The 16040-nt window shown below is 42.5% G+C and overlaps 1 protein-coding gene across 4 annotated transcripts in view; it reads left to right on the top strand.

Annotated features, from left to right (window-relative positions):
• The first annotated feature begins 602 nt into the window (after window positions 1-602).
• The window catches only part of LOC126214844 (uncharacterized), a 99746-nt gene continuing 84308 nt past the window's right edge, over window positions 603-16040 (top strand). For 3 of the 4 annotated variants that reach the window (XR_007542071.1, XM_049941474.1, XM_049941476.1), the window contains exons 1-2: window positions 603-726; window positions 9688-10171. Coding sequence is in view for 3 of the 4 variants with exons in the window: in XM_049941474.1 (XP_049797431.1) it covers window positions 618-726; window positions 9688-10171 (593 nt within the window). In the remaining variant the exon portion in view is untranslated. Of the gene's footprint in view, window positions 727-837; window positions 1073-9687; window positions 10172-16040 lie in introns of all 4 variants that reach the window. The other variant, XM_049941475.1, reaches the window with a different exon arrangement.

Below are 16040 nucleotides of genomic sequence, written 5' to 3'. Positions count from 1 at the left end.
TGTGATGGAAAAATATTAGCATGTTGCTCCATCAAAGAAACAGCGCTGCATATTTACTATAAAATCACACTCTGACTAATATTGTTAATGTAAACAACAAAACAATGACGCTATCATAAATGCAATCTTCATATTGTACTACTGGTTTTCTGCAGCAATTTTTCTTTTGATGTTTGTTCTGACTTATAGTGCAATTACGTCTTAATCAACTTTTCTAATAATACAAGGTTAAGGAAGAAATTAACCCCGACTGGGAGATCCGATGTCACCGTACTTTGAACGTAATAAATACAAAACATTATTGTTATCCAATTTCGCTTGAGTAACGTGTGTTAGTTACACAAATCGGAACCTTGCACAGAAATTAAAACTAGAAGCAAGTGCAAATTCTTTTGAACGCCCCCAAAACCATCTACTGTCGCGTCATGACATGCACAAAGTCGCCAAACAAACAACAGCCAAATTTGAAACAACACATTGCATTACGGTCTTCTTGAAGACGTTCTGCAATACATGTCAACTACACACATATTAACCCATTTACTCGGTATTTAAATACGAGATTTCAAGTAAAATTTGCATAATTAACAAATGTTACAGTACTTTTGTGTTAATTTATGTTGGCTGTTCTATTATCAGTACTCAATTGTTTTGTCACTGTGCGATGTCTGGCTAAATTCCGCGATTTAAATTCTTCGACATGTCATGTGGGAGTGTCTGGCGAAGGTACGCAATTAGCGATATGCATATTTGCTGCCCATAAATTGATATCAGTCGCTCTGTTATTAAAACGAGCGCTTATTTCGCAGTGTTAAAATACAATCTATTCCTTGCTAGATGAACGTGGTGGGAATGGCGTATGGTTACGTTCTTCAGCTTTCCACTTAGAACTACAGGAAAAATGTGGTTTGATCAGTCGAGTTCGTAGAATAGGTGTCGGAGGGAATGATGTCTCTATGCGGCAAGTTGCACATCCAAGAATAGCTGGCTCACCGGAAGAATACAAGAAAATGCATCTTCGATCTGTCGATCGTTTAACAATAGCGGTGACGCGAGCATAACAGGATGTAAGGTACTAGTATTATGATTACACATTTTCATCATTGCATGTTAACACTTCTCTTCGATCAGTATGGTTTACTTTCTGTTTCTGATTTTATTTTGTACGTATGGCTCTCAAGACAATAGCCCCGTCGTGGGTGTAGTGAAAGCAACAAGACAGCTGTTCACATTGCAAATGAGTTTCTGTGTGAAAGAGTAATTTTGCAAATAAATCATAATTTGAATGTCACCGCCTGTAACTTCGCCAGAATGTCATCGGATGTGATTTGTTTACCGTTTCGTCCCGGAATTTCGGTGACATTTTGTGTTATTGATAGTAACCCTTGTTTCACATCACCGCGGCTACAGGTTACTGTTAATTCAACATTGTGGCTCCTCATACGTTAGTTTCTGAGGTGCCTGAGAGGGCGCTGTTTACGGAATTACAGTAGCATATAATCCCCTTGTTTGTAGTGCGAGTGTAATAGGTAGTGTAAGCGTACATAGTGAAATGCTTTTCCAGTTTTTTGCTTGCCACATTTGAAATCCTTCTTCAGTGAAAAAGCTAAGTAGTAAATCACAGCTGCTTTTAACCCATACCTGCAATACAAAAATTGGTATCAGTAAATTTTCCACAATTTTGGTTAGTAAATAGCTTCTAAAAGAGACATGCAGCTTGTTTCAATATGTGTTTGTCACATGGCAAAGAAGGTTAAAATAACAATAATAATCTGGGTACTTGGTGTATTTATTAAGTATCATGGTTTCCTCTCATCATGAGAATTTTATCAACTGCATTTGCCCTTAAGAAAGATTCAAACAAATTTAAGCACAAAATAACTTTGTTACCTGACTTTTAGCACAAGTTTCTTGCTCTGATATGTGTCATAGCACTTGGAAGTTTTCTTAGTAGCTACTGGATAGCTCGTTACGTATCTGCCCCCCTTAAAATCTTGGTTGTGGTGACACTGAACTGTACTGCAGCCCGAGGCCTATGTTAGGTTGGAATGTGAAAGCAGAAAACCTGAGTGTGGTAACAAATTGGCAGGTAGGGAAGCCTAATGTTTATGGCTCAAATGGCTCTGAGCACTATGGGACTTAACATCTGAGGTCATCAGTCCCCTAGAACTTAGAACTACTTAAACCTAAGTACATCACACACAACCATGCCCGAGGCAGGATTCGAACCTGCAACCGCAGCAGTCGCGCGGTTCCGGACTGAAGCGCCTAGAACCACTAGGCCACTGCGGCCGGCCCTAATGTTTACATCCACACCGTATTGGAAAAATAGAGGGGAGCTCCAATATGTAACTTTTACTGGTACTGTACAGTTGTCCTCAGAATTTTTGATGGAATGATGGTGTTCATGGATAAACATTTGAATTTAACATTTGTCATGAAGTGTGAATCTTGCCTAGAAGGCACATATTTGCTGTGAAAAATGTGTGTATGTTTAGCAGAGGGAGACAATTTTCCCCACCCATTTCTGTAATCTTTATTTAGATGCACAAATTTGTGCTGCGAAGAAACTTAGTGCAAGGGTCTGATAAAAATGTGCCTGGCTGTGATTTGAACCACTGCATTTTGTGGGCAAGCACTTAACTGACTGGGCTGTCCAAGAGAGATTCACAGCCTGGCCTCACAGCTTTACTTCTACCAGTATCACTTCCCTTACATTCAAAACTTCACAGAAGTCCTGCATACCTTATGTTGTTCACTTCGTGTGCATGGCAGCTTACATCATTTTACTAGAACTAAGTAGATCTGTTGGTGGTGCTGATATAAAGGGAGGAACAATCATTTGGATGAGGTTGCAGTGACAAACTGAACTGTAGTGTACCAGAGGTCCAAGTTAGGTTGGAGGGTCAGAATTTAGTTAGTGAAGTCTGACTGTGCCAAGACAATTTTTTATACATTGTGCATTCCATAGTTACATCTGCATCTCTGATCAAAAGATCTGTTTTTCCACTGTGTCTGATATTTTCAAGTTTTTAGCATTTTAAGACATTAATAAGATAGTCTTTCCTGGCCCAAAACCAGCTGCTATTCCCATGGAGGTCCCATTAATTTGTTAGATTTTATTTTTCTAAGATTTCATGTTCTCAGTAACTTCAACCGTTGTTATCTCTTTACACTTTTATCTTGGCCATGCGTAGTCTGTTGGTAAAGTGAAGAGCAAGCAGGCGAATCCCCACTCTCTACCCCATAATGCCACTAGGAGCACCCAGAGGCTGTTACGCCAGATTAGGCTAGTCCTTCTGCAGCTTGCCTTTTGAATCAGTAGTGACACAGTGCGCAGACATTGTTGAGGAGTGTTACTTTTGACTAAATGCATTAAAATATGCTCCAAACGCCCTGCATAAAAAAGAGGATACTTCTGGGGCTCATACTTCGTGTTCTATTGGTAACAGAAAGGTAGGGATAAGGGGTTTGAATAGCCCTTGGGCTAGGGACCATCTGTATATGCAACAGAAGGATCACCTTAGTGTCACTATCCTCCAGTACAGGTTCAAAGTATGAATGTTACACACTTCCTGCTACTTAGGTAAATGGAGCAAATCGGTTGGTTATTTTTGCATTTGATGTGGTGTACAATGTGCGTTAAGGGGCTTATGCAAGCACCATTAGTTCGAGAGCGGTTCCTTTGAATTCCCCCCCCCCCCCCCTCCCTCGCACATAAAAACGAGCCACATATTACAAGATGGCTATGCACAGCAAGTGGGTGTAATTTTTATGATCTGTTCCTAAGACCCTGATCTTCAGCCTTGAAAGCTTTGCTGATATCTTTATCCATTTCCGAAACACAGAGGTTCAAAATTAAGCTACCTCTACACATAAAAGACACATTTAAAATCCGGTGTGCAGGTGAAATGTGGTTTATACAGTGATGTAGCACAGAGAAATATTCAGAGCATTTCACAGTATTTTGGACAAGGTATGTGTATTTCAAGTTTAAAGAAACTAATAAAAGTAGCATATGAAATGAAAAGCAATTATGTGTATTTTGCAAATATAACAAAATTAATCATCAGAAATTCATGTACCAAGGCTGGTGTGACAGTGAAGATGAAAACTAAAATTCCTGGTAGGCATGTGACATTAATTTTTTTTTCTCCTCAGTGCAAGAAAAAAGTGTTTTAGAAAATTGATACCATTGGTAGTTGGACCTAGTATTCGTGAACCTTATATGGCAATATTGCCCAAATTATTCAACATGGCTGCCAACTATCTGTTTCGACATGTGATTCTAGTCACATGCCAAACAATCTAAGCTAATTTTTCTGTGCTGAAGCTGTGAAACAGTGCCTTCTGGATTGAGAACTTTTATTCATCAAGTGAGTCTACTTATACAATTAGTTTGCATCTAATTATGTTCAGTGAGGTGTAGCATTCTGTAAATTTCATTTTGTTAGGCATGTGACAAGCCTGTTCTTACTCCATAACATTGGCCAAATCTAGAAACCATACCTCATACACCTGGGAAAGTACACTGGCAAAACTGGAGTAAAAAGTTAACAGGTGAAGAAGAAAAACATTTTAAAGTGGAGCAGTAAGAGAGATGCAGAGAGTATCACAAAAGGAAGAAGAGTAATGCAACACCTGCCGAAAAGAAAGAGCAATGCAAAAGTGCTGCAGAAAGGAAATGTTGTCACTGAAAGTGAGAAAAACTTAAAAAGCAGCAACAAGACACATATTTTCATAAAATTTCTTCTCAACCATTGGGAAAAGCAGTTTGCAGAGCAAAAAAAGCACTCTCGAAGTCATGCAATATAAAAGCATTACTGCACACTGTCACCAACAAAAATAGACGTACTCGTTGGTGAAACATCATGCAAGGAGAATGATGATGACATTGTAAATATCTGTGATGTGATCGAGACTTTCGAACAATGGAAAATTGAGGATGGAATGTAACAATATTATGAAAAGGAAAGTTGCTACTCACCATATAGTGCAGATGCTGAGTCGCAGATAGGCACAACAAAAAGAGTGTGAGTCTTTTTGTTGTGCCCATCTGTGACTTAGCATCTCCATTATATGGTGACTGAGACTTTCTATATTCAAGATACAAGCAGTTATCAATTCTCAATCTAATATAGGCATACATGATATCTCCATTATGTCAAATGTAGATGATGAAACTGATGAGACTAATTTTGTAAAAACTAACAAAGTCACCTTTGTGTGACCAAATGACAAGGATGAATATGTTCTATCTGATGATATTGACATAAGTGTCTGTTTTACCTGACCCAACACTTGATAGGAGGACTGAACTGATGTTTGTTCTTGGGGTTTTTGGGTATAATATGTGTGTAGTAGTTGGTTTAAGTATACTGTTGTCTTGTTTGATATTTAATGTCTGTTTATAACTGTAGCCTTAAGTATGCTGTTGTGTCTTTTTATGAAGGTAATCTTACAGAGTAATTAGAGCCTCGGTCCAATGTCTTTTCATGAAGTGTAGTTTCTTAATAAATTCATAGAATAAATAAGCCTTTACTGTTTTTTTTTTTAAATATTGCTTTGTTTTATATTGTTTTGAGGGTAGGCCTATATTTAAACTATTTTTAAGCTCTTTGGCTATGAAATTTCTTATAGACAAAGTGTCACACACACTAATAATACTGCTACTCACCGTATGGCGGAGATGCTGAGTCGCTATTGTTACATTCCATCCTGGATTTTCCATTGTTTGATTGCACGTACACTATGCGATCAAAAGTATCCAGACACCTGGCTGAAAATGACTTAAAAGTTCGTGATGCCCTCCATCGGTAATGCTGAAATTCAATATGGTGTTGGCCCACCCTTAGCCTTGATGGCAGCTTCCACTCACGCAGGCATACGCTCAGTCATGTGCTGGAAGGTTTCTTGGGGAATGGCAACCCATTCTTCATGGAGTGCTGCACTGAGGAGAGGTATCAATGTCAGTCGGTGAGGCCTGGCACTAAGTCAGTGTTCCCAAAGGTGTTCTATAGGATTCAGGTCAGAACTCTGTGCAGGCCAGTCCATTACAGGGATGTTATTGTCATTAACCAATCTGCCACAGGGCGTGCATTGTGAACAGGTGCATGATTGTGTTGAAAGATGAAATCGCCATCCCCAAATTGCTCTTCAACAGTGGCAAGCAAGAAGGTGCTTAAAACATCAATGTAGGCCTGTGCTGTGATAGTGCCATGCAAAACAACAAGGGGTGCAAGCCCCCTTCAATTAAAAACACGACCACACCATAACAACACCACCACCTCCAAATTTTACTGCTGGCACTACACACACCGTGATGTGTGGCTTATGAGCAGCTGCTCGACCATGAAATCCAAGTTTTCTCCCCTCCCTTGTAACTGTCATAGTACTTGCAGTGGATCCTGATGCAGTTTGGAATCCCTGTGTGATGGTCTGGATAGATGTCTGCCTATTACACATTATGAACCTCTTCAACTGTTGGTGGTCTCTGTCAGTTAACAGATGAGGTCGGCCTGTATGCCTTTGTGCTCTACGTGGACCTAGTTATGTTTAGGAGTGGGGAAATCTCGCATATAGACATATGACTTAAGTGGCACCCAATCACCTTATCATGTTTGAAGTCCGTTGAGTTCCGCGGAGCCCCCATTCTGCTCTCTCATGATGTCTAATGACTACTGAGGTCGCTGATATGGAGTACTTGGCAGTAGGCGGCAGCACAATGCACTCAATATGAAACACATATGTTTTTGCAGGTGTCCAGATACGTTTGATCACATAGTGTTCCTGACAGTCACATGCCTAACATGCACTATTACCCACAATAATGTGTAACAGGTAATAGAAATATAAAGTCTCATTACCATGCAATCATAATGAAATATTATATTTCACACTGGTAACAAAACTTCAGGGGATTTTCCCAAATTAGGAAGACTTTTCTTCCATGTCTTTTGTTACAGAGGTAACAGATGTAAACTAATATATTTTACATGGCAAAATTAAAAGTTTTCACTTGTTGTTGTTTGTTATCCTGACTGTATTAACTGCTATAATAATTTATAACGAAAAAAGTATGTGATAACTGTTAAATTGCAGGAGCAATGGTAACTTTAACTTTTGGACGTCACATGTGTAATGAAAAGAATACCGTGTGAGAAAAACTCATGCTGTAAAATGTACCTGTTATCATTGGAAGGATTCTGGGACCCCATGTTGTAGCACTGAATCACATGCAAAATTTTTGTGCATGTAAAATCTAGTCTGAAGTATAAAATTAGTTTTTATGCATTTCAATTTCACACAAGTAAACTAACAAAATTTTGCTGGCCGATGGTGTCATTTACATGTGAAGGAACAAACAGAAAAATGCTCCTGTCAGGGGCACAAAAATAGTTGCTTTGCTCCTGTTTAAAAGACCCTGATTGAAAATTGAGGTATCAGCTGCCTCATTGTACCTTCCTCAGCACCTTAAAAAAAAAAAAAAAAAAGATGTCAAAGAGGTGTGGGGACAGTTCAAACATTTTTTTACTGAGAGAGAAGAATACAGTTTCAGTGGAAAAGAAAAGTAATAAATACTGCAAGGTAGTAAAAGTGGTTGTGGTATAGAAAGAGTGAAGGATATGATGGCAGCATGAGAGAAAGAGGGGATACAGTGACAGTTTAACATAGTAGACAGTGACAGAACAGTGCCAGGAAAAAAGTGTAGGAGACAATGCCACTGGGAGAGGAATGGAGGAGGAGAAAGTGGAAGTGGGTAAGAGCCAGTCTATTACAGTGACAGTGATGAAGAGAGAAATAGTGACAGTGAGAGGAGGCAGCAATAGTGGGAAGGAAGAAATGAAATATTAGCAGTAAGAAAGAGCAAGAGGGAGACAGTGACATTGACAGTGAGAGGAGACTGTGACAGAGAGACACAGACAGATAATGACAATGCGTTCGGCGTGAGAATAGACAAATGAGAGTGGATGGGTATTGAGTGATGTAGTGATGGACTGGAGGATGTGAGCAAGTAACTGTTAGAGAAGCTTGTGGGAGTGAGAGATGAGAAACACGTTGAAAATGGTGTGAATATGTTCGCATGCCAAAATTTTTGGGAATATTTTTAAAGGTGCTGAAGAATGTCAGTCTTTTAAGTAGAGGCATTTTTCTGCTAGTTGACACTCCATGCCAGCAACACCGTCCCTCCTCTGACCACCACTGCAATCTGTTAATTGCAAAGTAATTTTGATTGGCATATACACGGAATATGGAAATTAGTAACTCATATACACTAAGGTGACAAAATTCATGGGACAGCAATATGCACTTTCACAGATGGCACAAGATATAAAAGGGCAGTGCATTGACAGAGCTTTTGTACTCAGGTGGTTCATGTGAAAATGTTTCCAGTGCAATTATGGCCACACAATGGGAATTAACGGATTTGAATGCAGAATGGAGGTTGAAGCTAGATGCACAGGACATTCCATTTTGGAAATCATTAGGGAATTAAATGTTCTGAGAGTCACCAGTGTCAAGCATGTTCCAAGAGTATCAAATTTCAGGCAATACCCCTCACCTCGGACAACACAGTGGCTGACGGCCTTCACTTAACAACCGAGAGCAGTGGTGTTAGCTTAGAGCTGTCAGTGCTAACAGACAAGCAGCAAAGCGTGAAATAACCACAGAACTCGGTACGGGACGTACGATGAATGTACGTGGTGAAATTGGTTGTCAATTGGGAATGGCAGCAAACGCCTTAAAAGTGCCTTTGCTAACAGCATATCACCTGCAGCAGCTCTCCTGGGCTTGTGACCATATCAGCTGGACACTACATGACAGGAAAACCGTGGCCTGGTTAGATGAGTCCCGATTTCAATTGGTACGAGGTGTTAGTAGGGTTAGTGTGATGCAGACCCCACAGACATGACCCCAAGCTGCCAACAAGGCACTGTGTAAGCTTGTGGTGGTTCCATAATGGTGTGGGCTGTGTTTATATAGAATGGACTGATCACGGATTAGAAATGGTTATGTTTGGCTACATTGAGGCCATTTGCAGCCGTTCATGAATTTCATGCTCCCAAACAACGATGGAGTTTTTATGGATGACAATGGGCCGAGCCACAACTGTTCACGATTGGTTTGAAGAACGTTGTGGACAGTTTGAGTGAATGATTTGGCCACACACATCCCTGACACGAATCCTATTGAACATTTATGTAGGTCAGTTCGCGAACAAAATCCTGCGCCAGCAACGCTTTCGTAACTACGGACAGCTATAGAAGCAGCACGACTCAGTATTTTAGCAGGAGACTTCGGGTGAGTTGCTGAACTAAGATGGCAAAAGAAGGTCCAACATGATATTAAGAGGTAGCCCGTGACTTGTCACCTCAGTGTAATTAAGGGAATAAAGGAACACAAACAGAATATATATAAATCACTGCAAGCCACACTACACTACTAGATGGTAAAATCATTATTAATTGCCCTGTACAACAGTTGTAGTTGTCTTTCAAAAAAGGACACTTTTTTCACCTCCACTGGCATTGCTTGTTCTTCAGTTTCCAACAGGCTATAATGACATCACTTTTTGTTACAGTAGTATTACATTGTGTGTGCAAGTGTCTACATCAGTTGTTATATAATTGCTATGTTTATAATAATACGGGTTTGGACATTAATTTTCTTCTGTGTTTCTTTCAGTGCCCGGAAGTATATCTGATCGATTCCATATGACAACCCCTTCCCCGGCACCTTCCGACACAAAGAGGTCTGAAGACAGATTTGTCATTGAAATGGCTGCAGAATCTGTGCACAGTGGAGAATGCCACACGGCTGGTGAAGACATCGCAGCGTGTTGGAGCAGTGCACCATCTGGAGCTCCTCAGTCCACAGTCACTTCTGCTGCAGGCAGTGCCAACAGTGTGCATTGTGAGTCAGGTGTGAGTGCAGTTAGTTTGCACCCACAGCAGTCAGAAATTGCGTTTTCTGACTTGTCTGGTAGCACAGTGGCCAACGTGGGCACCTGGCGTGTGAGCATTGACGACTTGCCTGATGAGGTACTGATAAAGATCTTCTCTCACATGTCTTTTAGTGAGCTAGTATATGTGGTGCAGAAAGTGTGCCCTCGTTGGAAAAATGTATCGCAAGATTTGGAGTTGTGGGCTGACAAGGAATACCGTATTGGGTAAGAAATCTACTCTTACATAAAATATAAGTTACGCAGTCATTCCGCATTGAAGAAATATTGTATGATAGTGTCTTTATTTCTTATATTGTTTTATGAATGTGGGAAACTTGGGATCCAAAAGTAATGTCAGATTAGTTTAGATCATTCTAGTGTACTATTTTGTATTCAAAATGCATTCCAAATTTAGAATATAACGTATTTTGCACACCGTATATTTCTTTTATATTGATGTGTTTGGTAAATTCGATTGTTGCATGTGGTGTGTAGATGCTGTAATACAAAAATCTACTGTATCCTTTCCAGTATCCCCATGTGTCACTTCTAAACCACGGTCTATAGTGATTTTTTTTCTTCTTTATGTGTTTTCTCCTTTACTTCTGCATGTGAGGATGTACACATTCATTTTTTTCTTGCCCTCTTTTTTTATCGTGATGAAATTCTAGAAAATTCTGAAGGACTGGGGATTAGCTGTGATGTATCTTCACTTTTGACATGGGCGATTTCAGTGGTTGCTTGTCCGAGCAGTTCACAGGCCTGCTTACAAAAGCCTCCTGGTGTTCTCTAGTGAGCTGCCAAAGAAACAGGGATTGAATATGAGTGCTTGGCCTATTTTGTAACCTGAATTGTTGTTGCCCAGTCAATGCGTTCAGTGCTATGAACAACCTGCACTTCATTGTCTCGTGCGTGTTGCTCTATAAAGTACTATGTTCCATAAATAGTGTTCATTCTTGCCATAACAAACTTGGTGACGAGTGAGGGTTAAGTTTCCTCTGCATATTAGTGCCAGTGCAAAGTCACCCAACCGACATATCGATGGAAGATACACTCCAATGTATCATTGCCCAGCAGCAAGCTTTTGTGGAAGATCAGCAGGTTCTCACCACGGCCCTCTATCAAGTGGCATATGTGTGCTCATGCTAGGTTACTCTCCCGATTGGTGTAACAGTCTCCCTTCCCAGCATATAATGAATTGGCTAAAGATTGGGACTCTTAAGAGACACTGTTATGCCAACATTTCCAGGATTTTTTGCACAGGCGATGCAAACCTGTATTTCTTTCTTTCCTTGCTTTCGCCACACATGTCAGTTCTTGGACCAACTTGTGCCTTGTCATGTGATGAAATGTTCAAGCTTCTCCCAACCTATTACTGTGACGGAATGCATTTCATTGCAACATGTGTAGAATTTTACCATTGTCAGAAATGCCCAAACCAATCTTACAAAGCTAATGCTGCAGCTCCCAGGGGGCTTGCCACTCTTCGGCAGGTTCATGGTTGGCAACCATGGGTCCCCAGTCTTTGCAGCATCTTTTCCCTTTTGTGTGTCTATCCTCTTGCAGTTCTTTTTCCCCTCCCTTGGATAACATGTCTGGGATGTGTTTGGGAATGTGTTCTGCATTTTCAGTTGCCGACATCAGAACAGTCGCTCCACTGTTTTTAGTTTTTTTCCTTTCTTTGTTCCCCTTCTCCTATCCTTCCTCTGCTTCAGCATTTGAGGTTCCTCATTTTCTTCTTCTTCTTCTTCTTCTTCTTCTTCCTCCTCCTCCTTCCTTCCTTTGTGCTCCTGAAGGCCGGCCCATGTGTCTGATGCATAACAGGTGACTGGGTAATGTGTAATTCCCAACCCGGGTTGACAAGTAGGGAAGTAGGGTTTGCATGTACCCCTAGTACAGGCTAGGACATGAGAGAGGTGATTGCCCAAGCTGCTACCCTCCCACATTGCTGATTGGTCCCTCTGTTAGGTATTAGGGAGGTGTGAACTATCACCTAAGGCGAGTTCAAAAGAGTGCACCATCAGAGACGCTGGCAGTCGTGAGGGATTTTCTCGTGATGAGCCCATCATCTTCTTCACAGTCAACGTCTACCAAATGTAAATGGAGTGAAGCTCACAATTCAAAGACACTCCCAGCCGTGGTTTCATGTACTGAAGATGGTCAGTCCCTTGCTATGGCAAATCCATTTATTATTCAGAATGGTGTTGATGCAGTTGCTGGCCCTGTGAAATCCTGCTCTTCTTTATGCAATGGCACTTTGCTTTTGGAAACTACTGATACTCAAGCACAACAACTGCTTCAACTTCATTCCTCCATGGCTATCCTGTTTGTGTCGAGGCTCATCAACTGCTGAATTCTTCACATGGCGTTATTTACACTAGGCTGCTCAATAGTCTGACTGAGGCAGAAATTCAAACGTACCTCTCGCATTGGGGTGTCATTCCAGTCCATTGGGTGATGAGAAAGGTAAATGCATCCTTAATGCCCATACACTGTCTTTTTCTCACTTTTGATAGAGTGGTGCTTCCGTCAAAGATCAAAGCAGGCTATGAAATTATCACAGCCCGACCATAGCTGCTACCAGTGTCAGCGTTACAATCACACTTGAATGTCCGGCCAAATGTGTAGCCTGTGGTAGGGATCCCCCCAAGAAGGCGATTGCCCACCTTCTTCTCCCCACTGTTCAATTGCAATGGCGACCATACATCCTCCTCCTGAGATTGTCTCATGTATCTCAGTGAGCAGGCTGTCCAGGAGATCTGGGTGAAGGATAAAGTTGGCTAGTCAGAAACCCTGCATTCTACTGTCTGGCACTTAAAGTACTGTTCTTGCTTCATCTCACTCCATGAAGGACATGGCCAGGCAGATATGAGATCTCAGATTCAGCACTGCGGTTGATCGCCCAGTGTCACGGTAGCATCCCCATCACTTCCACCAGCAGTGCAACAAGTCACCAAACTTTCACCTCCCAGGGTGCAGTCACCTGCTACACAGCTGGCAGGCCAGAAGGGACAGAAGGAACTCCCACACGAAGACTTCTTACGTCCCTCCAGCCAACAAACATCCGAGTCTTCCTCTGTCAACCAGAAAGGTTCCAGGAAATCAGACAAAGGCAGATGGTCTTCTCCTTCACAGATTCGGAGATCCTCTTCGATGGTGTCGCCACATCATACGCTCACCCAGCTGACCTCTGTGTCGCCAGTGCGCAACGCGAACCGTTTTTCTGCTCTGGACTCTGCAGACCGACAGAGGGAGAATGCCAACGCCTCTGTAGGTTTCATGGAGCAGGGTCCTCCAGCCTCTGTGTCCTGTAGCAGTGAGTCTTTGGAGGCTGGCACTCGGCAACCACTGAGGTGACATCCCTTCATTTTTTTCTCTCCTCCCCTTTCCTCATCATGACTCCCATCCAATGGAGCATTCATGGCTTAGATCCAATGAAGAGGACTTACGGCCACTCATGGAATCACAGCGTCCACTTGTTGTCTGCCTCCAGGAACCAAAATTCTTGCATTTCTTTCTAGTCCGCTTTGACCTTCTGCTCATCCAAGATGACCTTCATAATCAAACCATCTACCTGACTACCCAGCTTCAGGCTGTTGCAGCCTACATTTTCTTTCCTCACTTGACATCTTCCCCTTGTACCGTTTACATCCCTCCATCATTTGGTGTCACCAGGGCAGACCTCCTGCAGCTTATTGGACAACTCCCTCACCCCTTTCTGCTGCTCAGTAACTTTAATGCATACTGTCCCCTTTGGGGCTCTCACAGAACCTGTCAGAGAGGTGCCCTTTCGGTTGACCTTCTCAATCACCTTAACCTCATCTGCCTTAACATGGGAGCATGCACATTCCTTTCAGACTCCACACAAACCATTCCCGTGTGGACCTCTCCTTCTGCACTGCCCAGATTTCCCACTGTCTCGAGCGGTCTGTTCTCTCTGACACACATTCGAGCGCCCAGTCCCCGTGTGCTATTCATTTGCCGACTCCTACACAACCTATGTTCACACCAAATGGCAGCTTTCTAAGGCTGACTGCAGGGTTTACTCCTCTCTGGTGTCCTTTGATGAACAGCTTTTCCCCATTTGTGATGACCAGGTAGAATATCTTACAAATGTTACCCTTACCACCACGGAACATTCCGTTCATCACACTTCCTCTTTACCATGCCATGTCCTGGTCCATTGGTAGACTGAGGTGTTTGTGACGAAATTTTCTCTCGAAGACATGCTCTCCATGTTTTTAACTGTCATCCCACAATGGCAAACTGCATTCGTTATAAACAGTTGGGTGCACAGTATCGTCACGTTCTTCAGGATGGCAGAGAAGCTAGCTGGATTTTGCTTACTACTTCTTTCAACAGTTCTGCTCACTCGTCTGTCGTGTGAGCTGACTTCAAACAGATCTCTGAGGCCGAGGTCAATCATCCAATTTCTAGCCGGGTGCAGTGGATGCTGTCATAGTGGACCCTATTGCTATCTCCAACACCTTGGGTTGCTATTTTGTGGAGATTTCGAGCTCCACCTACTATCATCCTTCCTTCCTCCATAGGAAACAAGTAGAGGAGGTTCAGGCGACACTATGCTCTTCCCAGAATTGTGAGTGCCACAACCCCACCTTACTATGAGGGAGCTAAATCATGCTCTCACTTCATTCCGGCCCTCCGCCCCAGGGCCAGACGACGTTCACATTCAGATTTTGTAGCACCTCTCTCCTGTGGCCAAGCTCTTTCTCCTTCATAAGTAAAATCGCATCTGAGCTGAAGGCCTGTTTCCCAGCTGCTATTGTGAAGCCACTGTCATACCCCTACCCAAGCCAGGTAAGACCAACACCTTCCTTCTAGTTATCGCCCCATTTCTCTCACCTGCTGTGTTTGCAAGGTGATGGAACGTATGGTTCATGCCCAGCTGGATGGTGTCTCGGCCCGAACCTCACAATTTACTAATCACTCTGCAGTGTGGATTTCGATTACGCCGCTCAGCATTTGACTGTCTCATCACTTTGTGAACTCATTTCATAAATGTTTTTCTGCGGACCTACCAAACTGTGGCCATGTTTTTCGATTTGGAAAAAGCCTATGGTACCTGCTGGAGACTGATATCTTCTGTACTCTCAATGTATGGAGCTTCTGTAGCTGGATGCCCCAATCCCTCCAGGAATTTTTAATAGACGGAGTTTTTAAGGTAGGTTTGGGTTCTGCCTTGACAGACACATTTATCGAGGGAAATGGTGTGCCTCAGGGTCCTTTCCTGAGCGATGTCCTATGTGCTATCACAGTTAACTGTGTTCTCCACAGATTTGTCTTCTTGAGCAATGTCTTCAGTGTTGTCTCAGTCGTCTTCAGTCATGGAGTACCGACAGTGATTTTTGCTTTTCCTCTGACAAAATCGTTTGTATTAATTTCTGCCGGCACATTTGCTTTGTTCCACCATTTTTACATCTTGGGCCTGTTGCTCTTCCATTCATTGAAACTACGAAATTCATGGGGCTCATGCTTGAGACAAAACTTTCTTGGTCCTCCCACATGTCTTACCTGGCCACCTGCTATACCCTCAATCTCCTACATGTCCTCAGTGGCACTTCCTGCGGAGTGGATCGGACCACCCTCCTCTGTTTGTACTGTTCCCTTGTCTGTTCGAAACTAGACTGTGTGTTTCGTTTATGCGTCTTCGTGTCCGTCCCTCTTATGCTGTCTCAATACTATCCACCATCGTGGCATCCGTTTAGCCACTGGTGCCTTTTACACTAGCCTGGCTGAGTGTGTGTATCCAGAAGCCATCGAACGACTGCTGTGATTTTCTCCTCAGCAGATACACTTGCCGTTTGTCTGCCGTGCCTGGCCACCCGTGCTATGCCTCCGCCTTCAATGATTCCTTTGATCACCAGTGTAGGGCACGCCCCATTCTCTGTTACCTCCTGGAGTTCTCCTTCAGCATTGCTCCAGCAGTTTAACTTCACGCTACCTGCCACTTTCCCAATTGGTGTGAACTCTTTACTACCTTGGCTTGGTGTGGCAGCTGATGTTTCCCTTGTCTTCATTTGTTCCTAAGGATGCTACTCAAGCCTCGCTCTATCGCCTTAAGTTTCTCGATCTA

This window comes from Schistocerca nitens, chromosome 12, assembly GCF_023898315.1.
Source record: "Schistocerca nitens isolate TAMUIC-IGC-003100 chromosome 12, iqSchNite1.1, whole genome shotgun sequence".
In the NCBI taxonomy this organism is placed as follows: Eukaryota; Metazoa; Arthropoda; class Insecta; order Orthoptera; family Acrididae; genus Schistocerca; species Schistocerca nitens.
Note: the sequence above shows the minus strand (reverse complement) of the source record. Positions and strands in the feature narration are given on the sequence as shown.